Raw genomic sequence first — 23415 nt, 5'->3', positions numbered from 1 at the left:
CAAAAATTTCTGTTCTTAGGAAATATTCACGGAAGCTTTGGGGGGTAAAAGGCCAAAATTAATGTAACTTACCCTCAAATTGTTCAGAACAACAACAAAAAACTATGCAGAGAGACAGATCTCTGTGGGTATTCCTTTTACTATTATCGTTTTTGGAACTCTTTGGAATTTTTAATTATTTAGAGTAATTTAAACTGAATAAAATTTTAAGGTTTAAGGCTAGTTATAAAGGCACCTTAAGAACTCTATCCTAAGAAAATAATCACATTTATATAAGGTTAACAATTTAAGCATTTGTAGTAGGGAAAAACAACAACAACAAAAATTAAATATTCAACATAAAGAAAATGGCCAAATAAATTTTATGGTACATATGCTGCCATTAACATAAATGTTTTCCAATAGATTTAAATCTCATAAGAAAATGATCAGGGTATGACGTAATAGAAAAAAAGAGCAGGTTATAAAACTGTACATATTGTATAAATCCAATTATGTATCAATATAGACATTACAAAATTGAAGAACATACCAAAGTATTAACAGTGGTAGGCTTCAGGGTAATTTTATCTTTAAATTTCTATGTTTTTATTTTTCTGTTTGCTTTTTAATCCTCACCTGAGGATAGTTTTTCCATTGATTTCTAAAGAATTTCTAGTGGGGGAGAGAGAGAAACATAGACATGTGAAAGACACATCAATAGGTTGCCTTCCACACACACCCCTAATGGGACTGGGGAACTTGCAACCAAGGAATCAAACCTGGGACCATTCGGTCCGCAGGCCCACGCTCTAACCACTGAACCAAACCAGCCAGGGCTACATTTCTATATTTTGAAGTTTTCCATAATGAACATGTATTGATTTTCTAACAAACAAAAAAAAGCTAAAGAAAAAATGAGACTTAGGGACAAACCCAGGGTTATTTAAATGATTTTTAAGCATTAAGATAAAATTATAAGTATGGTTATTCTTTGAAATCATATTTATAATGTTTTTATATCTTTAAAAGGTGAAGAAGAATATTGACCTTATGGGGTTATTGGCAGGCTTAATGAAATAATCTTTGTGAAGTTCTTAACATAGAGCCTGCCAAGGTAGTGTGTATATGTATATATAAATTAAAAACAAAAAGTTTTTAAATATACGTAACAGTGAGCTATTGTAATAACCCTCAACTCCCTGCTTCTTGTTTGCCTGGTTGAGGATAAGACTTGTCTGGCATGGCCAGGCTGGGGAGAGGGTGGGGAGGGCAGGCCATGGGGGGTCGTGGAGGGGGAGTGGGCCCTGGGTGGGGTGGGGGTGACCTGCTGGCCCTTGCAGGTGGCGGCCGAGTACTTCAAGAACACCACGCTGCTGCTGGTGGGCGTCATCTGCGTGGCGGCGGCCGTGGAGAAGTGGAACCTGCACAAGCGCATTGCTCTGCGCATGGTCATGATGGCCGGAGCCAAGCCGGGCATGTAAGTGGCACTGGGGGTGGTGGGCCACCGGGGCATGTCCACTTCTACCGGTGGGGATGGGGCCCTTGGCAGGCCAGGGGCTCCCACCTCCCCCTCCAACGGCAGGGCCTATAACCATGGAATGGAGTGGTGAGTGTGTGACTCTGGGGTCACTTACAGTCACAGTCTAAACAATGTATCTGAGCAACCCAGCCTGCGAGGGCGGTGGGTTACAAAACAGGACAGACTAACCTAAACTGGTTCCCAACCTTTTTCGGGTGCATCAGGAAACAGGCTGGACAGGAAGTGGTGGCTTCTCCTTTGTCATTAAGGAGATGTGACGGTTTCACTGACCAGGCCAGACATGCTGTCCTGTTGCATTTGACCACGTCTGCCACGCAAGGCCTGCCCTAGCAGCCTCGTCTTTTCTCTCTGCTTCAAGAGGCGGGGAGAGATTCGCGCCTTGGAAAATGTGCAGGAACTTCAGGTTGACAGTCAGGATAACCTCACCTCTGCTCCGCTGCACAACTTTCTTGCTACATTTTACATAAACTGCCCTGACTCCTTTGGGCGTCAAACGACCCCCTTAGGGTCTAAACAAATAATTTGGGATTCATTTTCAACATTAGTCATTAGATTTTGCTTAAAAGGATGTTCCTGTCTCCCACTTAACTGCAGCTTCATTCAGCATAACTCGCCTCCTCACTAGTAACAATCGCACGCAGCCTCCTAGGCGCACAGTGGCATTTCCTCCCACCATCCAGGGACTCTGAGGCCCTTGGAGACCTCTGTACTGTCTTCAGGGATTTGTATCCCATCGAGTTCCCACTTGTCTCTATTTACCTCAGTCCCAGCAAGCTGCCACCCCCTGGGGTGCTCTGCACCCGCATATCCAGGGCAGGCGAACAAAACACCATCAGGACCTTGGCCCACCAGACACGAGTCACGTGATACAGGTGCGGTCCCAGGTGTGCAGTCATGGTTCCATCTAGAGTAATAAGCACGGCCATCTTCATGTTGGCCTGTCATATGGAAATAAGAACCATGTCTGCACAAACACAACTGCATGCTTTCAAAGCCGACGAGAAACAACTGGAGAGCTCTCTTTGTGTCTTCCTCCAAGTGCTGACCCTGTAAGACACAAGCTGGGAAGGTGCTTCCAGTGATATGGGCTCGTCTGTGACTCCAGCCGGTTGACAGTGGGACAGAATGGCGGGACTGTAAGCTTTGTTTTGGTCACTAATGGTGGTGACTTGGCTGCAAAGCAAGGCATGTCATGGTACTCATAGAACTGCTGGCTGCAAGGGCAAAAATAGAATTCCTTTCCACACAAAGAACATACATCAGCCCCAAGCTAATATCCACAGAGAGAGGAGCAATCAGTAAGGCCATGCCCTCTGACCCCACAACCAAAGCTATTCTTTAAGTAAGGGCTTTTTTCTGGCTAAAGCTGCTAGTCCATGAAGTGTGATTCATTCATTCATTCATTCAACAAGTGTTTATTTACTGTTTACTCTGTGCCAAGCCCTGGGAGTACAAAGCCAATGGAATACATAAAAACCCAATTTTTTGGATAAATTCTGGCCATGGTACTCTAGGCCAACACCACCGGGTCTGTCGGAGGCCCCCCAGGAGCCCTGGGAGACAGGCAATTGGGGGTTCCCCTGCTGCTGACGCTCTGCCTGCCCTCCCTGCCTTCCAGGCTGCTGCTCTGCTTCATGAGCTGTACCACACTGCTCTCCATGTGGCTCTCCAACACGTCCACCACCGCCATGGTGATGCCCATCGTGGAGGCCGTCCTGCAGGAGCTGGTCAACGCCGAGGAGGACCAGCTCATGGCCAGCAACTCCAACACCGAGGAGGCCGAGCCCACCAGTATAGTTTGCTGGAGTCCCTCTGCCCTCCTCCTGTGATACCCAGCCCGGTGCCCTCACCTGCTGCTTCCCCTTCCCTCCCCTCCATCCCATACCAGTCCTCGCAGCTTGAAGCTTCCCTGAGACCCTCCCCCAACTGCCAAATCTTTATTCTTCCCCCACTGACAGCAGCCACCACTGTTCCTTTCTCCCCACACTCGAGGGTCAGGACAAGCCACGAGTCCCAACTTTGGGGGTGGGGGCCTTACTGCACCAGGCCCCAGCAGAAGACTTTATGCCCTATTTCCTCACTCAGCCCTGAGCCCCTGAGCCCTGCCTGTGGGGGCACGTCCAGCCTCCTCATCTCATTTCCTGCTTTCCTTTGCTACTGTAGGTCTTGGTGTAAACAATAGCCAGCCTTCTCTGGAACTCATCTTTGTCAATGAAGAGTGAGTATGACTGCCCTCCTCCCAGGCACAGCCTCGCCAAGTCCGTTCTGGGGTCAGGAAAGCTGGGCCCTGAGCCCGTACACAGCTCTTTCAGACGAACGGGCCACACTCACTTCTTGCCAGGCCACCACCTCCTCTTGCCCTGATTTCCTCCCCACACCTGGGAGCACCCTGCCAAGATCTTGAAGGCAACTTCCTTAACCACAGGGTATTGCAGTGATTGGGGGAGAGAGAAAAAGATGACACTAAATCTGGGGTATATTGATGGTCTATATAACTACCAAGTTGAACTCCTCTACCTTGACGTTCCTCTTAGGAGAATAATATGTTTAATCTATCAATGGGAAAATATTCACACAATAGATGTCACCAGACATTCTTAGAGAATCACAAAAATGTATAGATACGGTCTCACTGGATTGGGTCTTGTTAGATATGGCAGAGAAAAAGTAGGTAGAAGGTAGGGTACTAGAGGACAGTGGTGAGAGCTGTCAAACTGTGGTCCTCAAGGTATTCTGTGATGAATATCACACTTTAAAAGCTGGATTTGTACTAGAGCTGAGGCTTGGGATTTGCTCTTTTCATAAAAAATGGAGAACTCACATTGAGTGAAACCAGCGTATGGAATGGGGTAGACTCCCCAACATAGCACATTGGGTTCTCCCCACCCCGAGCCTTGACGATATCTCAGGCAAAACCCAGAGCTCCTCTGGTTCCCATCAGATAGGAGAACGACCTGGTTTTCAGATGTTTAGCAGTCTAGTCCAGACTCATCTGAAAACTTCCCCGTCATCCAGCGCCTCTCCCATCTCCTCTCATGCTCACACCGCCCTCTTCAGCCCAGGTCTGCAGAATCAGGGGTAAAACCAAGTGGGGGAGGGAGTTAACTCTCTCTCTCTCTCTCTCTCTCTCCTCCCCCAATTCACTCTGCTCTCTGACTTCTCCAGGGTGCAGGAAAGAAAAGGGGCACGAAGGTCTGGGCTGGAGGCGTCCTAGGAGTGTCCCCTAGGGCTACCTCTGCATAGCCCTGGGCCTGACAGCGGTGAGGTGCTCTCAGACAACCACTCATGCTCCCTTGGTTCTGAGTTCTGGTGGCTCACTTCCCACAGCCCTTTGTTCTGGGGTGGCCTCTGCCTTTTCAGGATGGTTCCAGCCCAGTGACCTTCTGTGTGTGCCCATCCCTGAAAGACTGTTGAGCCCTGAAAGCACGGGCTGGGGTCCTTCTCCTCACTCTGGCCTCTCAGGCAGCGCCCCCTTTGTTCTTTTCTAGACAAAAATATTTTCCCAAGCTCCAAAGCAAAGGCTCGAGTTGTCCCTAGAACTCTGGTGTGAGGATACTTCTAGAACTCTAGTCTGAGGGTCCCTTGCCTGCCCTCACCCAATTTGGGAAGGAAGGAGAGGAAACCTCACCTCACTCCTGGCAGGCTAATGACTCCAAAGAACACTTCCCTCTGAACTCTATCAACTCCTTATCCTTGCCCAGAATAGTCTAGGATGAGTGATGACCACAGGACCCCAAGCCCTGCACGTGGGTTCAGTACCTCTCATTGTCTTCACAGTGGGTGAGGTCACAGCATCCACTGTTCTCAGAACTAAGACAAACCAGAAACCTCCATTTAGTGCTCGTGTACGTCAGTAATGCTGATAGTTTGGTTCCCACCTTCCTCTCAACTCAAGGCGAAGGTTGGGGACCAACAGGTTGTGCAGTTGACCAACCACCACTGAGGAGCAGGTGCCATCAGAAACTCCCCCATCTCCTTGCTCGCACGTGCCTTTCACCATGTGGTGCGGGCCCTCCCTCTTCCCGACACCTCAGATAAGCACTCACAGGCTTCTCTTTCTTGATAGTGACCTCCAGTCAGGCAGAGACAGGCTCCTGCCCTGCACGCCTCTTAGCAACTGCTGCCCTCAGGGAGTTAGAGACCTAGTTTCCTACACTGTAAATGCAGGTACAAGATGAGGACTAACAAAGTCCGCACTTGAGTACTCAGCACCAAGCACTTGAGTACTCAGCACCAACCGGCAGGCCATGTTAGCTATTATTAGGAGTGTCCTTCTCACGTCTAAGAATGCAGACAGCATCTCTGGAAGGTGAGGAAGACTGAGGTGAGATGAGGCCTCCCCGAAGAGGTGGCGATGGGAGTCGGAGACCTGAGCATGAGTGGGAGCAAACTAGATGAAGGGAGATCTGTGTGTGGGAAGAGTTCCCCTCGCAGGAAGGCTGGTCCATGCTGATCTCCCCCCTGCCTTCGCTTTGTTCCAGCACCTCGACTACAGACTTCACTTCCCTGATGCAGAACAAGGTACGGCCTTGGGTTTTTCTGTGCTTTGCGATACTTGAAAGTCCCTCGAGATAACTCAGGGTCAGAGATGCCTCACAGCTTGTTCAGAGCCCCATGGCCTCCAGCATGTGAGAACAGAGGGGTGCTCCCCGAGCCTGCTCCGAGCCCCAGCCCTGAGTGCTGGGCGTGGCCACATACAGCACAGTTAGCCTTGTTTCATGGAAACCCAACAGTCAGCCACCCAGGTTTTCAAGAGCCAACGATTCATCTTTCGGATTTCTTTCAGGGGGGATTCCATTTACAAAAATCTTATTACAAAATGGCCTCCTCCCCTCCCCCAAAGCCGGTTTTACATCTCTTCTCACATCAGTTCCAACTGAGGGACCTTGATCCATGCAAACTGTGGGCTCTGTTGTGGTACAATGTTTTTCATTTTGTGTTAAAGAAACATGAAGGATTCTTCATTAGCTTATGAAGTTCCAGAAAGCCAAGCCCTCCTATAAGGACAGAACCATATTCTGCCAAATTTCAAAAGCCTCTTCAAATGGGGCTTGACACCAGGCTGGACGGAACCTGGGAGGGAGGCAGGCACAGTTGGGTGGCTTTCACTGCGTGCTCTCCCTGGACACTGGTCTCCGGTCTCCATGGTACCGAAGCGGGGGGTGCCCTGGGATGCTAAATGGTACTTCTCGAGGCCCACCACATCCCCCTCCTGACAGTGTCATGGTCTCTGTCCCAACAGAACCTGAATGGTGCACCCACGATCACCAACCCTGTGAAAACAGCCAACCACCCAGACAAGCAGCACCCATCCCAGGTAATTAAATTGCACCTCCTGGCCCTGTCTGCCTTATGAAATGCCTTGAGCTCCCCAGGGGGCACTGGTCTTGAAGTTGTGAGGGTGTCAAGCTAGGGAGCTGTCCCCAGACCATCTTCCTCCACATCCCTGTCTGGCCTGCGTGTGCCATGGAGATAAAACATCTAACTCACTGCTGACTGGGCAGGTCACTGTACTGTCTGAGCCCCAGCTTCTTTAAGTATAAAAGCTGAGGCCTGATCCTGTTCAGAAGGTGTCCAAACTATTCCTCCACTGTGCTTCAGGGACACTGCAAATATCTGAACATCTGGAGATTTTAAGGGAACTGTTTTTCTGTGAGAATGGGATTTTTCGGATACTATACCACTAAACTAAATACAGAAGTAAAATAGATGTTGAAGCTGTATAAAATCACAACTGCCACTTCTAATCTTTGATTCAAATGTGTGTGTTTATCAACATGATCACAATTATCATCCACTATACATCATCATAAATAACTGCCACCATTTATTAAACACTTCTTATGCTAAGCATTTTCTCTGTTGTCTTGGCTCAATGAGGTAGGAATTTTGAATACCCTGCCTCCCTGTTTCAAATGAAGCAGAGAGATGAAATCATGTACCCAAGTCCAAGTCTCCCTGACCACATGTGTATACACTAGGTTATAAAACAGACGTATGCCAATTAAGTGCCACGTTTACATTTTATATATTGGAGGTCCATCTAAAATTTCATTAGAATAAAGGATCGTGGCAAACCACTGGACTGGAGAATCTCTGAGGTCTCTTCCAGCTCTGACAATCAGTGAATCTTTCAGGAAGGTTTGGAAAAATCCAGAAGTACCTGGGCCCTCTTAGGAAGATAGGGAAGTAGTTAAGAGCTTTGAGAAATGTGGCACCGTGGCCTCTTCCTCATGATTGACCTATGAGCTGGCCTGACATTTGCACCAGGCTGTTCCTAATCTCAGGAAGACTCATAAGGGATGGCCAGGCCTGGAGGGGGATGGCGGCACTTGCTTCTATAGTTCACACTTGAGACCAGAGGTCAGCGACCTGTGACCCTGAACAGCCATCATCTGGACCAGCAGGGCCTGAGAGGACCATGGCAAGACTGAGGCTTATATGCAAGGAGGAGGGGGAAAGTGTGGAGTAAAAACCAGTAGGCACGAAGGAGAAATGAGTGAGGGAGGAAAGGAGGAGAGTCACACACTTTGACCCTCTGCCCAATGAGAGCTGGATTCCTTCTGTAATCCAAGGCTTATTGTTCAGTCATCTCCCAATCAGGGTGTCACTCTAACTCCTCACAGATCAACCTTCTTCCATTTGCTATTCAGACACTAAGTGGAGAGCAACCAGTTTTATTGGCGTTCAAGTAACAGATAGGACATATTAATAATAACATTAACAACAACAAAAATAATAATGGCTTATCATCCATTGAGTGCCAGGGAGTGTTCTAAGTGCTTTGTATATATTACTTCATCTATTCTTCACAACGATCTAGCAGAGAAAATAGGATTTTCCCCATTTTATAGAAGAAAGTGCAATTCGGAGGGGCCGCTGAGTTGGAAAATGGTAGAACTGACATTGGGATTTGTCGCTCTGACTCCCAGGTTCGAACCCTATCCACTGCACCACGGTGCCCTGTTTTTCATGCTTTATGTGCCAGACAGCCGAGCTGGGTTGGAGATTCACTGATTTTCCTTCGGTAGGAAAAGCCACTAGTCCCGGCGTCCGGCCCCAGGAACCAGGAACTGAACAGAAAGTACAAGTCCCACCACGACCAAATGATCTGCAAGTGCCTGTCTCTGAGCATATCTTACGCTGCTACCATCGGGGGCCTGACCACCATCATTGGCACCTCCACCAGCCTCATTTTCTTGGAACACTTCAATAAGTAAGTACTTCACTTAGTCAACGAATTTCTACTAACCACCCATGTGTCAGGAATGTGACGAGGTGCTAAGGATACAGCAGAAAATGGGACTAGAACAGTTTCTGTAGCAAGAGGGAAAGAGATGACCAAGTCATTACAGGTGAATGTGACTGGAGAAGGGCAGGGTTGAGCCCCACTGGGGGAGGTCTCCCAGTCCCAGTGCCTCCCCGAAGAGGCGACGACAAAAAGCAGAGACCTGCCGAAACCGGTTTGGCTCAGTGGATAGAGCGTCGGCCTGCGGACTGAAGGGTCCCGGGTTCGATTCCGGTCAAGGGCATGTACCTGGGTTGCGGGCACATCCCCAGTAGGAGGTGTGCAGGAGGCGGCTGATTGATGTTTCTCTCCCATCGATGTTTGTAATTCTCTATCTCTCTCCCTTCCTCTCTGTAAAAAATCAATAAAATATATATTTTTAAAAAAAGCAGAGACCTGAAGCAGGAGTTGGAGTGGACTAGATGAAGGGAGATTTTCCAGCCAAAGCAAACAGCGTGTAGGAGGGCTCAGAGCAAGAGAGCAGAGCACGTAAAAGAAAATGAAAGAGGGCAAAGGAGGCCAGGAAGGTGGGCAGGCGGACCACAGAGGACCTCGCCAGGCCCTCTAAGAGCTTGGACTCCATTCGAAAGGCCATGAGAACCTTGAAGAATTTTAGGCTTGGAGTGAGGTGATGAGGTTTATAGTTTAAAAGCTCATTTTGGATTTTTTGTTTTAAAAAGAAGAGTGGATTGGAAATGAGAAAGGCAGCAGGAAGACATTTGGAACGCGGCTGCAGATGCCCAGGAGAGCTGATGGTGGCCTGGTTGACAGTGCAGCGGGGAGGACAGGTTTGGGAGGTATTCAGAGGTAGGCCTGACAGGCCTTGGTAGGATTAGAAAGAGCCTGAGAGGGAAAGGCCAGGTCTAATTGTCAGGCTCGTGGCTTCAGCAGCTGGGAGAACAGAGTCGCTCTCAACCTAAATGAGGGGAGAGAGGAGGAAATGTTGATATAGAAATGGAGATGTCCGGTTAGGAGACACGGCTCTGAATCTCGGGAGAAATTTTGAGGCTCACGGATAGATTTGGTTCGATTTTGGCACAGACTTGCTGTGGCCTGCGCAACTGTCTCCATGGTGTGCAACCTGTGCAGTCCCAGGGCCACCATTCTCAGAAGGGCCCCACGCTGGGCTTCTTGCTCTGTTGTCACCATCTGAAAATCCTTAATAGTAATTGAATGAGGGGCCCCACATTTGCATTTTGTACCGAGCCCCACAAATTAGATAGCAATCGGTCCTGGTGGTGCGCATGTGGAAATTGAAGCCATAAGAGTGAAGGGGATTTCTCAGGAAGAACACATAGAATAAGAAGAGCGGGGGCATAAATATTAAGCTCAAGCGTTCAAAGGAGACTACGAAAGGGAGAACAAAACAGTATCACACAGGAAAGAGGAAAATCTGGTGTCATTCTACCCGAAGGAAGATGTTTCAAGGAGGAAGGAATGATCAAGCAAAATAAGGACAGAACTGTACCCATCTGATTTGGGGGCATGGAGGCTACTGGCGATCGAGGCAGGAGCCATTTGGTCAAGAGATTGGAAAAGAAGCCCAGTTTCAGTGGGGTGAAGAGTAAGAGGAGGTGAGGAGATGGGGTGTCAGCTGTGAAGAGAGGAGAGCATAATAAAGGAAGAGTGAAGTAGGGCCAAGAAGGGGTTGCTAAGATGGGAGACTTTTAAGTGCTGACAGGAAGATCCAGATGAGAGGAGAACTAAAGGGCTGGGAGTGACGGGGTAAACAGAGTGATGTCACTAGCAAAGCAAGAAGGGATGGGATCCAGAGCAGACAAGAGAAGAAACACATCTTTTTAAAAATATATATATGTATTTTATTGATTCAGAGAGGAAGGGAGAGGAAGAGAGAGACAGAAACATCAATGATGAGAGGGAACCATTGATTGGCTGCCTCCTGCACGTTGGACCGAGCCCACAACCCAGGCATGTGCCCTTGACCCGTAATTGAACCTGGGACCCTTGGGTCGGCAGGCTGACGCTCTATCCACTGAGCCAAATGAGCTAGGGTGAAACACATCTTGCATTTTAGCAGAAACAGGAAGAAAATGAGGATGGAAAAGGGGAGGGATGGAGGGAGTAGGGAGGAGAAAGGACCAATGAAAGTTTAAGACCTAATCCCCCGGATCTGAGCTTCATGAACCCCTCACACCATATTACTCTGTCCAGGCTCTGAGTTTTTGCTCTTTAATTTCTGGTTCACTTTGTGGTTGGGGCAATTAATATTTCCTTAGTCTACTTCTTGAGTGGCAAGTGGTACATTTCTTCATAACTGTGGCTTACCTGGGCAATAGGGATTCTGTGAAAGGAAGGTGGATTCCCTGGGTCCCACTGGTCTGAAAGTGCCACTGCGTTCTCTTTGCATTGGTGAACAGACTACCACCAGAGTTCATTTTGGCTGTTTCAAAAACCTACAAATTAGTTGTTTTATTATCCATGAAATCTACTTAAAATACTGTAAAAGTCCTTTCCTGCCCTATCTGGGTGGTTCTGTTAGTTGGAGTGTTGTCCTGTAGACCAAAAGGTTGAGGGTTCGATTCCTGGTCAGGGAACATGCCTAGGATGCATGTTCAATCCCCAGCCAGGGCGTATATGGGAGGCAACCAATCTATGTTTCTCTCTCTCCCTTCCTCTCTCTCTGAAATCAAACATATCCTTGGCGAGAGTTTAAAAAAACAAAAAAAAGTCCATTCCTTTTTCTGGGCACAGGGGCAGGGCCTCGGCTTCTGTATAGAGAGGAGAGATGATGCAACAGACTTGTGCCACTAGCCCAGGGCAGTGAGTCACTGAATGATTTATGTCCTCGGGTATCGTTCTAGATCCAAAAGCCCTCTTCCCAAAGCCACTGTCAGTGACCCACTCTGGCCTGTAGGGAGGGCACAAGCTGTCATCACTTCATCAAGAGTCACACAGATATTAGTAAAGGTAGGTCCATGACCAGGCCACAGTGCAAAAGAGTAGATGTCCCTGTGATGACAGAGGAGCTTAAATACGCTTACATCCTGTGCTTCTATTGCACTCTGTGGGGAGCCTGCTCTTGGACCCTCTCTTTTCCATGCAGGGCCCAGCATGAAAACAGGGGCACAGTCTGCTCCCTCCTTAGAGGAGCTCTATGCCCAGCCCTAGCAAGAAGGCCCAAGGGTACAGAAACACAGGCATTGCTAGGCTAAAGTCATGGCTCACATGTGGTCCATCCTGGTTTCCCAGGAAACACCATCTGGGCTGGGGGCCTCAGCTCTGCCCCATGATGAATGAGGAGTCCTGAGCCACCTCCCGAGCATCCTAAGACAGCAGCAGATAAAGGATTGATGAAGGATTTGGAGATTCCAAGTCTTGGTTCTCCGTTGCGCACAGTTAACACCTGGAACCTCCATGAGGCTCCGGAGTCCAAAGTTCTCCAGGATTGATGCTCTGCATCCCCCAATCAAAACTCCAAAAGTATACCAGACTGCACTCTCCATTCTCTGTCTTGAAAACCAGATGAGGAAATTTATCGGAATCTTTATGTAAATTAAGAGCAAACAACTCCTGAGTGATTCTCCTGAGTGCAAAGTATATACACTTCAGTGATACCATTTTAGCTGCTTACTTCATAATTCCTGGCTGGGCTCTAAACATTTGCAAGTGCCCAATACGTGAGGTCATGTTTTACCATATTGTTATCATTATCTCTGCTGTCTATCTTCTTAAGGAGCACTTAGCTTATTACCCCCCAAAATGCCACAAGCAAATCCACGGTTTCTAATCGCTGACCTGGTTCTTTCCCCTCCAGCCAGTATCCAGCCGCAGAGGTGGTCAACTTTGGCACCTGGTTCCTCTTCAGCTTCCCCATCTCCCTCATCATGCTGGTGGTCAGCTGGTTCTGGATGCACTGGCTCTTCCTGGGCTGCAAGTGAGTCCCAGGGCCCTGCCAGCGAGGCAGAGGCCCTCCTGTTCACCCAAGGTCACAGCACAGCCCTGGAGGGCCATCAAGAGGGAGCTGCTGAGGAACCACAGAGGATGCCCCTAGGAGAACACAGTGGACCGGACAGCAAGTCGGGCATTGTCTGTCCTAGATGCTCCACCAAGTGATGAGCCCTGCACTTCACTATGAGCTCTACAACAACGTGTTCTTAATTACAACTAACTGGTTAGGGGAAATGTCATTTTAAAGAAAGTCTGAATTGAAGAGTGTTTCATGTCATTTCTTTGCTCTCAAAGCATATAGAGTAATTTCAACTAACTTCTAAAGAAATAGGATAACAAGTAGAAGTTGCCTTAGGCTTAATTTTGTAGACACAAGTGATTTATACTTATGGAATATGCTCGTTTCCCTCAAAATAACAAGTGGGGCATTCCTCTTGCAATGTTATTGCTAACATTAACCTGCTCAGCAAGCCTTCTCTTCACAACCAGTGGTCTGCTCCAAATGTGACCCGCTTCACGCACATAAAGGGAGGATATATGGAGTTTTGCTATTAGCCCATGGGATCCAATGCTCCCATCGGTCAGGGAATGTTCTCTGAGCTGACTTATTTATTTTCTTACTCAGAGAGTGCTGTCAAATCCATGATAACTGTATACTTCTATACCTCCAGCACTGCAAATAGAAAACCAACATTCACTTTCACCCCAGTCTTGTCTCTAGACAGATAAACACACACACATATCTGTGTGTGACACAAGTCTATAAACATCTACACACAAATGCCCCATCACATTCTTAATTATGCAAAAGACAAGTATGTAGAAGCAACCTGCATGAGTCTGGAAGACGTAACTTCACATTGATTAAATACTAGATGCATGACCTAAAGGCTAGGGAGAGGCTGTGTAACTTGGCAAATGAAAATTATGACAGGTGGGTTGAAGGGGCAGAGCGTGTGAGTGGAGAGAAGGGTGATCAGAGCAAGCCAGTCATTTAGTATTTGCTGAATACTTGATGTCCTGTGGGCAGAAGTGTTTCCTTTATTCTTTTGCTTATTTTCCCTTCTCAGTTTTAAAGAGACCTGCTCTCTGAGCAAGAAGAGTAAGACCAAAAGGGAAGAGCTATCAGAGAAGAGGATCCGAGAGGAATATGAAAAGCTGGGAGCCATTAGGTAAGCATCGGCCATTCACCTTCTCTCTTCCGGGAGAGAAAGCATGGCTGGGGAGGCCAGCACAGAAGCAGCCTTGCTTCTGACACTCCTTTGAACTGGGGGAGGCCCCCAAACATAAATCCAGGCATTTAGAGATGCCTCTTGCTGCCAGAGTCTCGCTGGCTCAGATTCCAGGTGGCCACCCTTCCCCTTCACTATATCCCGAGTCTGACGTATGGCCATGGTGAGGGGGTGGAGTGTCATAGGTGGGGCACCCGGAGGACAAAGAACAAGCCAAAGGACAGCCACCCTCTTGGTTTAATTCTCTAAGGTCAGGAAAGACTCCCTGCGTTGCCCAGACCACAGGTTCAGCGGGGCTCCTGGGGAGCTGGGACTTTGTCCTGTATTTACAGAGCACCGGGCAGCATCAAATACAGACTCCAAGACAGAGTCTGAGAACTCACTCACCAACCCTCGGCCATTTCTTTTCTTTATTTTACACTTCAGCTGTTTTAGAGCCATTTCTATCACCTTTCCTACAGTGACCTTTTATGGCAATTGGCATTTATAACTTTGGGTAAAAGGACTCAGGTTTAAACTGTATTTTTTTGTTGTTGTTAATCCTCACCCTGGGGCTGGGGATCAAACCTGCAACCCAGGTATGCGCCCTTGACTGGAAATCGAACCCGTGACCCTTTGGTCTGTGGGCCAACACTCTAACCATTGAGCAACCAGCCAGGGCAAAGCTTTATTTTAAAAAAACTTTATTTCTAAAAGGAATACATGTCCCCTGGCCAGTGTGGCTCAATGGATTGAGCGTCATCCCGTGCACCAAGAGTTGTTGGTTCAATTCAGCCGTGGGCAAACTATGGCCCGCGGGCCGGATCCGGCCCGTTTGAAATGAATAAAACTATTGAAAAAAAAAGACCGTACCCTTTTATGTAATGATGTTTACTTTAAATTTATATTAGTTCACACAAACACTCCATACATGCTTTTGTTTCGGCCCTCTGGTACAGTTTAAGAACCCATTGTGGTCCTTGAGTCAAAAAGTTTGCCCACCCCTGGTTCAATTCCTGGTTAGGGCATATGCCTGAGTTTCGGACCCAATCCCCAGTAGGGGGCGTGTAGGAGGCAGCTGATCAATGTTTCTCTATGCTCGATGTTTCTATCTTCTCTCCCTCTCCTTTCCTCTAAAAAATCAATGATAAAAAAATCGTTTTAAAAAATATTTCATTAAAAAATTAAAGGAATACATGTTCATTGTAGAACACTTAGAAAATACAGGGAAATGTAAAGAAAAAGTTAACACTGACTTGTATTCCCAGCATCCCAATGTTAACTGTTAACAACTGTTAACGTGATAGACTGTTACTTCCTTGCTTTTTTTGTGCAAAATTCTATGTATTTATGGTAAAATTCATTCCATACTGAAGTTTTATATTTAGCATTAGATGGTCATTATATCGCCCAATCATTCTGCTGTTGAAACTTCTTTATTAGATGCATCTCATTTTAAGTTATGTTAAAATGTATTCAAGGTCGTGGAATATCACTGAGTGTTTCCTTTTTTAAGTGTTTTTAAATAGGTAATGCTTTGATGTCCATTTCTGGTTATTTTCTTAGCTAAAAGGAATGACCGAATGTAAAGCTTCTGAGATATATTGGCTCAAAAAAGTTGTGGCAATTCCTGCTCTGACCAACAGAGTCTGCAGGCTAAGTTACCTTAGAAATGTGTGATGTGTTATCTTTGTCTCCCCACCTAACTATCGCTGGTAAACTCGGTTAACATTTCCTGGGCTCATCACCCCAGGGTGCAGAGTGGCTGAGCAGTAACTGTGCTTCGTGCTTCCTGTGTGGAGCCCTGAACACAGGAGCATCGCAAAGCAAGTGGCAGGGCTCGCAGGAACTCCAGTCACTGTTGCATTTCACAGCTACCCTGAAATGGTGACTGGATTCTTCTTCATCCTGATGACCGTGCTGTGGTTCACCCGGGAGCCCGGCTTCGTTCCTGGCTGGGATTCTTTCTTTGAAAAGTAAGTGAAACAGTCCCCTCCTTAAGAATGACCCTCACATAACTCTTCAGGCAGTTTCCTCTGCCCCCTCTCCCGACTCTCAGGGACAGACACAGACGTGAAGCCAGGAAGGCGCTCTGTCCCAGTGAAAGTCCCATTCAGGGCAGCTGCAGCGAGCAGTGAGGAGGAAGAAGGGATGTGATCTGAGTCACGTATCCAGCTGTGTGAACTTGGCCTTGTTACGCAAGCTCTTAAGACCTCAGCTGTCTCATGGGTTTTTCTGAGAGTTAAAGGAAAATGTCCATCAGTAAAATACTTTCAAGACAATGGCCAGGGAGTGGCTGAGGCCTGTGGAGGGAAAGGAAGGCAGAGGCTCCTGTCTCAGCCCTGCGTCTTCCCTGAGGGCCAGGGCCACAGGCCTCAAACTCCCCAACACAGGATCTTACTCGAGAAAAGACACACAAGGAAAGGTGAGCCTTGCAGGAAAGAGGACCCATCCTCATCTATTCTCCTTCATCCAAGCAATTCCTTATCACTCTTGGGACTCGCCCCAACAGCGGGCCCATAAATTCTAAGTCTTCTACCCTCGCCAGGCCCTGCGCCTCCAGGTACTAACCACTGCCATTAAACCCACTGCTGCACAGTCAGCACCCTGGCAAGAAGGAAGGGTACTGTCCCTGTAGACTTTCCTTCAAAGAGGCTTTGGGTTCAGAGAGGCTGTCCTGAGACCTGGGGCTGCCCCAGGGGCTCCTGAGCCTCCCCTCCAGCTTGCTTGTCTCTTTGCCAGGAAAGGCTACCGCACTGATGCCACGGTCTCCATCTTCCTCGGCTTCCTCCTCTTCCTGATTCCAGCGAAGAAGCCTTGCTTTGGGAAAAAGAAGGATGGTGAGAGTCCCAGGGAAGACGTTGGGGCTGGCTCTAGTCAAATAATACCCAAGTCCGAATTTTCTGAAGGAGCTTGACCCAAGCCCTCTGATTCTGCCCAAATATAGCAGAGCAGCCTCCCACACCATCCGATTCCTCAGTTCAGCCCCTTTCTCCACAAATCAAACCCATCGTGGCTCTACCTCCCTGTCTACCTGTGATCCAGGGGAGGACGGGGAGCCCTCGCTGAGGATGGAGCCCATCATCACGTGGAAGGACTTCCAGAAGACCATGCCCTGGGAGATTGTCATCCTGGTGGGAGGAGGCTATGCTCTCGCTTCTGGCAGCAAGGTAGCTCTTCAGTTCTCTTCTTCTTGGGCCAGATTTCTTTCCAGCTATTTTACCAACTGAATCAATACGGTTTGGGGCGGGAAGATTCAAAGGAGCTGAGGGAGAGGTGAATGTCCACCCAAGTCACTGGGAAGGGACGCAGTACAGCCTGGAACTGATATCCTGTCCTCGCTGAGCTTCTAAGCTAGCGCTCCTGGGACCAGTGTTACAGATCAACTGGGCCAGGGAGTCATGGCACACAGCATTCACACCTCATGATGGGCCCACACTGTCACAAGCAAAAGGTGTACTGGATTCTGTAGCCATCACCTTCTGCAGATTTGACAGAGGTGACAGGAGATGTCTGTAAGGGCCCAGAGATGCCCCCAGTGACACCCCTCGGATTGTCCCTCAGTCAGTCCATATGCATATACTGAGCCCCTTTGGAGAATTGATGCTAAAGCTGATGTAAATGCCCCAACTTCCTCATCAAGAGGACTTGGGATGAGATCTTTTAAAGGGGGCTGGTGAGAAAGAAATGAATTTCCTAAAGTGTTGGCCCTTCCTAAAATAGAAAACAACCCTAAGAATGAATCAGGCTAAGGGTCACACCTTTTCTCCCTCCAGCCTCTAACCCATCCTAAACTTGGCTCACTTATCAAGGCCCATTCACTGTGGGCCACTGCTCTCTGCATCGTCAATATGTCACAGTCCTACAATCGGAAGGAACCTTGGAGGACACTGAGCCCCATCTCCCACCCAGTGTGAGGTTTCCTTCCGTGACACCCCTGGCTTGAACATCTCCGGTGACAGGGCAAGTCCTTGAGTAGGGAACAAAGAATAGTTATTCTCTACTTTCAGCTCAGGTTTTCTGTATGCTTTCCGCTGACGATTCTGCCTCTGCTCTCTGGAAACTTCTCCTAGGTGATAATTATTAAATTAATATCAGCTACTAATCCCCCTAGATTTTTTTCCCCCAACTAAAACTCCTTAGTCCCTTTCACTATTCCCACAGAAGTACGGACCCCTTACCATTCTGGTTCTATTCTTGGGACTCATTAGTTTGCAGTTGGCCTTACTCAAACATGCTCCAGAGGTGGTGAGAATAACTCAGTTATAGTACCCAAGCCCCATCTCTCACGGCTGATCCAAGCACCATCCTGTATTTGTACGGAAGCTTTTACAAGGCTTCACTGGCTCTCATGTCAACATGTATATTGGAATTGCAGTAAACTAAAACTCTCCATTCTTTTAATTATTAGCCCCTATTAAGCCTTAAGTCCTCCAACCAACGCTGCATATGTGCTGTTGATATTTATAATTCCAAGTTCAGATGTCATACTTACCTTTAAAGAATTTCAGTTGTTAGTTTTGGCCTCTGAGCCCCGCCTGGCCAGCTCTTTTTCTTTTTAACCAAAATTATGTGTGTATAACAACAGAGAGTAGATATTTCTGTAAACCCTGACTCTACTAGTTTAATAATATCATTCAAGCATAATATATGTGATTCCTAGCGAGTATGAAATAATTTGTCTTGACATTAGTGAGGAAAATACAGTGTAAAATATTTTCATACCGAGGATTTAAATAAGACTTCCTTTGTTGTGTTTTTTTCTAACTTTGCAGTCTAATTTATCTCAAATTATAGTGTAAAGTTCTGGGGAAAAATAACTGCCATTAAATTATTTCCCTGTACTTACAGTGTTATTTGGATAACATGAAAAGTAAAACTATTTCTTTACAAAAATGTACGATTTCCACTTAGCTAACTGCTCTCCCTCCTATCTTTGCCCAGCGATCAGGGCTAAATATGTTATAAGAGATAACAATTACAGAGCTCCTGTGGGCCTCAAGGCTCTGTATCAACATGAAATGATTAGTCCCCACATGTTGGATTTGCAATACTCAGTTGGTTGAGGGGGAAAATAAAGGAAAGTGCTCCAAGGTAAAAAATGGCTACAACAGAGAGAATTCTGAAGGTTCTAGTCATCAGGTGTCTATGAGCTTGCCATGAGGTGGCCAGAGTGCTGTGGAGATCAAATGAGCTTTCGTTGAACTTGGAGAAGAGGAGGCAAAGTAGCCTGCTGACAACAAAGAGAGGCTGTCTTTAACTGTAAAATGTGAATAGGCCCACAGCTCGGGGAATCACAGAACGTCTCACCTTGCTTTCTGCCCTACTCCTCATTGCTTTATTGCATTTGCAGTCTCCAGGGTAAATAGGAAAAATCAGAGCATAGCAACCACAGAAGAGAGAAGAGGGAGGGAGAACGGGAGATTGCACATGGCAACCTGCGGTTTTTAGTACAAAAACTAGATAATGCTCTTCATTTTGGGAGAGAAGCGGGAGAGGCCTCACCATTGCCAAACAAACAGCTGTCATCCCAAAGAATTATTCCAAATGGGAAAATGCATTTCCTGGAGTGGATATGTATAAATGTTGCTAATGGAAAAGGTTCAAGAGTGGCAATATGCTTTCATGTCTGTCATCAAAAAGGCACTGGCATATGGTAGATCCTGATGTCAGCCTTGATGGGATTTGAACCCACAACAGGTTGTGCTGAATGCCTGTGCTTTCAGGCCAGTGAGGTGGCGCCTTCCCCACTAAATGGAGACGGACTTGTAATCCCCTCTTCTTCATCACTCATGTAAAACGTCTAATGCTGAGCTCTGCCCACTCACCCTCAAAACACAGGGAAGGTTACTATCTAAAGATGCCTAGTTTTTTCCCTTGCTCAGGTGATAAGAGAAATCTTTCAAAAGTAGAAGGACTTGAGTGAGAGTGTCAGAGGCGGGAGAAAGAGAAATGAGATTGAAGTTGAGGAGCCGATTGCCCCAAAGATCTTCAACCCCAGCCAAGTCATCTGGCAAAGTCCTAAGGATTATGGCAATTAGGGTGGGTGGCTCTCCATTCCTGTGACAGCAACTACCAGGAAACCCTAAGACTAAATGTTGTACAATCATAAAACAAGGATTTTCTGAGCTACAAAAATGTTCTATTCATAAAAATCAGGAATGCCGCCAGATCCAGTCTGCTGGAAAATAGGAGGTTAGGTGTCTCCTGTGGTCCCTCCAGCCCACACCATCCCTGACCTTCTGGAGTCCAGGAGTTCCACTGGGAATGTGCTCTTCCTCCTTCTAACTGCATCTCTTGGCCTACAGAGCTCTGGCCTCTCCACATGGATTGGGCACCAGATGTTGTCCCTGAGCAGCCTCCCACCGTGGGCCATCACCCTGCTGGCCTGCATCCTGGTGTCCATAGTCACAGAGTTTGTGAGCAACCCAGCCACCATCACCATCTTCCTGCCCATCCTGTGCAGCCTGGTGAGTAAGCAGAGCTCCCACATGTCTGCAGTGGCAGGCCTGAACCAGGGAGCAGCTTCCACGCTGTCCTCTTGCCTCTGGGCCGTTTCACAGCCTTCAATCATTGGTGTTCAAACCACAGTTTGAAAAATTGTTTCAAATAGCAACTGTTAAGTAAACAGATAAATTAATAAGCTGCAGTGAAGGTTCTAGAAACCCTTTCCCAAAAGACTAGATTTGTTTAGGGGCAGCCCTGTATGGAAATGAATCTTACGACCCCTAGGATTCCAATTTCCCACAATCATCATCAACCTTTCTTTCCTGAGATAAGACCTAACTGCAGGTGCAGAGGAGTAACTACAGAAAATGGAGACAAAATGCTCCCAGAAGTACACTCACTCGCAAGGACCAAGACCACAGCTCTGCCATCACCTCCACCCAATTTCAGTGTCCGGAAGGTTCTGAGAATCGGGAGCAAGGCCAGCCTCATTCCACGACCTCAGAACACTTGGTTATTAATAGAACAGGGAGGGGAGCAGCTGCCAGGTCTTAGCCTGGCTAAGCTACCCCAAAGGTAATGCAGCAGACACAATCTGAAATGAAGGCTCCTCCCTGCCCCCAACAAAACAATGTCCTCCTGTTCTTCCTAACCCCAAACTCTTTGCTCATTGTTCAGATGCCTCCCTCCACCTCTGTCTTCCAGCATCCCATTAGTGTGAGCATGGAAATATGCTTAGTTAAAACTTGGCAACACGGAGGGCTAGCCGACAGGTTCAAATCCATATAGAGCAAGAAGTTTAACTAGAAAAAAGGCCCCCTGGTTCTGTACCCAAGGGTGAGGAATTTCTACTTCAATCAAAGCAGCTTATTCATGAGATGTGTGTTTGAAGAAAGAATTTCTCAGCTAAAAAATAAAATTTAAAAACCACTTTCTTGGGCCAGCACCCTCCTAGGAGTAATTCAGAGCCCATGTTTCCATGGTGAGTGTGTAGCATGAGCAGGTTTGGCTTGGTCAGCCCTGCATACCATTGAGAGCAGTGATTTAACCAACCCTAGTACAAGGTGTCCAGCCAAGGTTGGCCAGCACCAAGCCATCATTTAAAGCACAGAAATGCAAGTCAACTGTCACTGCTAATGCTTCTGTGAATTCTCTCTCCCTCTAGTCTGAAACGCTGCACATTAATCCCCTCTACACCCTGATCCCCGTCACCATGTGCATCTCCTTCGCAGTGATGCTGCCTGTGGGCAATCCCCCCAATGCCATCGTCTTTAGCTACGGGCACTGCCAGATCAAAGACATGGTGAGTCACGGGTGCCTCTTCCTGCCAGGCCCAGCTGCCAGGACGGGAATGACTGGCTCCACAGCTTCTCCTGAAGTTTATTATTTTGTAGCAGTTGTCCTTGGACTGTTAACACTTAATCTAGTGTGATAGAGAGAATGGTACTGGTAAAAAAGGTTTAGGGTTGGTCCATAAGCACCAAGAAGAGCTCTAATGTGCTCTAACCAACCCTTATCTGGGAGAAAGTGGGGATGTGGACAGAGAGAGCTGGGCCAGACACATATCCCAGTTCTAGAAGGCATGAGCTTGCAGTCTTTGCTTCAGTTTCTTCATTGGACCAGTGGGATAGTCATTCAAACAGCTGGTTTATTCCTACGAGTGAAGTCTGGGTAACTGTATGAACTGAAGGTAAAAGGTACTTTGAGAACAGGCTCTTTGGTTGAACACTCCCCCAGGCAGGAAACTCCTGAAGCAACATCACCAAATGAAGCATCCACAGCTCATTTCTGAGTTTTCAGCTGGGCTTACAGAAGACAGCTGTGAGGGGACGTCCTGCTGCTGATCTTAGTGTTGGGCATATCCACCTTCCACTCCTCAAACTGGACTCACTACTGTGCTGCTCAATATCCAGGGCTGATGGGGGCTGGGGCAGGATGAAAAAGATTAATATAGATGGCTGGGGCCTGACTGTCTGAAATAGGATTTGTTTAGACCCTTGCTGAGGGTCTCAAAAATTCTCTTCACTAGAGTCCAAACTCATTCTCGGCAGCCCTGTAAGTATCACATGGAGGAAAGAAAGAGTGAGCTTCAAGCTGGTGGCAGATATATGTTCAAACAGCTCACCTAGGTCATCTGTGATACTTCAGGGAAGGGAGGCCATGGCCACCCCTCTCCCTATCTTACTGCACAACTCTCACTCTCATCCTGAGCTCTGCCCCAACTCTGTAACCCTGCATTCTCTGCTGTGTGCCCTCACCGTTCATCACAGCCTGCTATCCTGGAATCAAAGGATCAGAGGCAGTACTTTTCAAAAATACCAGAAGACAAGAAGTGAGCCAGTCTTGGGTTCTATTCCCTACTGGGGCCCTGATTTGAAACTTCAATTTCCTTACTTGCTAAATGAGGAGGTTCAGACTAGATGCTCTATGTGGCCCCCTTCAGCTCTGGATCTTAATTTAGCTCCTTTAGAACCCGCCCCCCACTCACCTGCTAGGAAGCATGGGCAGTTCTCCACCCCAAAGGGCCTAGGGGACCAGAATGACTAATTCATCCAGTGCTTGCCCCAGAAAGCAGAGAGGGGGCACATCCACTCATTTGCTTGGAACAATTTCCTAGCATTCATTTTTCCCTTGCAACTTTCCCAACTCAACGCCAGCTAGTGGGCTTGTTGTGGCTACACCCTGTGTGCTTGGTTACACCCTGGTAGAGTGCCAGCTAGCCTTACTGTACACTTTCCCATCTGGCCCTGGCTGTGCCATCCATCATGCCTCACATCCCCCTCACCTGGGAGTGTCAAGGCTGTGGCAGAAATGGAAGCGGTCAGAGTCACTGGGGTGACATTCCCTCAGAAGAAAGAAGCAAAGCTAGCATGTCTATGTCACCTTCCCATGAAAGGGCTGAGCAGGGGCAGCTGACCCGTTCCCCAGGGTATACCCAAGGTATACAACTTCAGTCACTTGAGAAAAATAAAAAAGGGGAACAGTGGCAAAGGCTCCATGGAACATAGCCCCTCCTACAAGTCCCCCACACCTGTTGG

The 23415-nt window shown here is 47.6% G+C and overlaps 1 protein-coding gene across 1 annotated transcript in view; it reads left to right on the top strand.

The window, feature by feature from the left end:
• SLC13A4 (solute carrier family 13 member 4) overlaps nucleotides 1-23415 on the top strand; it is a 39523-nt gene that overhangs the window by 14502 nt on the left and 1606 nt on the right. Inside the window, exons 3-15 of the mRNA XM_059711883.1 lie at nucleotides 1323-1459; nucleotides 3141-3313; nucleotides 3686-3740; nucleotides 6004-6043; nucleotides 6765-6839; nucleotides 8554-8738; nucleotides 12586-12705; nucleotides 13790-13891; nucleotides 15805-15906; nucleotides 16673-16770; nucleotides 16976-17100; nucleotides 20239-20400; nucleotides 21543-21680. Of these exons, the coding sequence (XP_059567866.1) occupies nucleotides 1323-1459; nucleotides 3141-3313; nucleotides 3686-3740; nucleotides 6004-6043; nucleotides 6765-6839; nucleotides 8554-8738; nucleotides 12586-12705; nucleotides 13790-13891; nucleotides 15805-15906; nucleotides 16673-16770; nucleotides 16976-17100; nucleotides 20239-20400; nucleotides 21543-21680 (1512 nt within the window). The remainder of the gene's footprint in view (nucleotides 1-1322; nucleotides 1460-3140; nucleotides 3314-3685; nucleotides 3741-6003; nucleotides 6044-6764; nucleotides 6840-8553; nucleotides 8739-12585; nucleotides 12706-13789; nucleotides 13892-15804; nucleotides 15907-16672; nucleotides 16771-16975; nucleotides 17101-20238; nucleotides 20401-21542; nucleotides 21681-23415) is intronic.

This window comes from Myotis daubentonii, chromosome 10 (genome assembly GCF_963259705.1).
Source record: "Myotis daubentonii chromosome 10, mMyoDau2.1, whole genome shotgun sequence".
Lineage (NCBI taxonomy): Eukaryota > Metazoa > Chordata > Mammalia > Chiroptera > Vespertilionidae > Myotis > Myotis daubentonii.
This window is presented reverse-complemented; position numbering and strand designations above follow the sequence as displayed.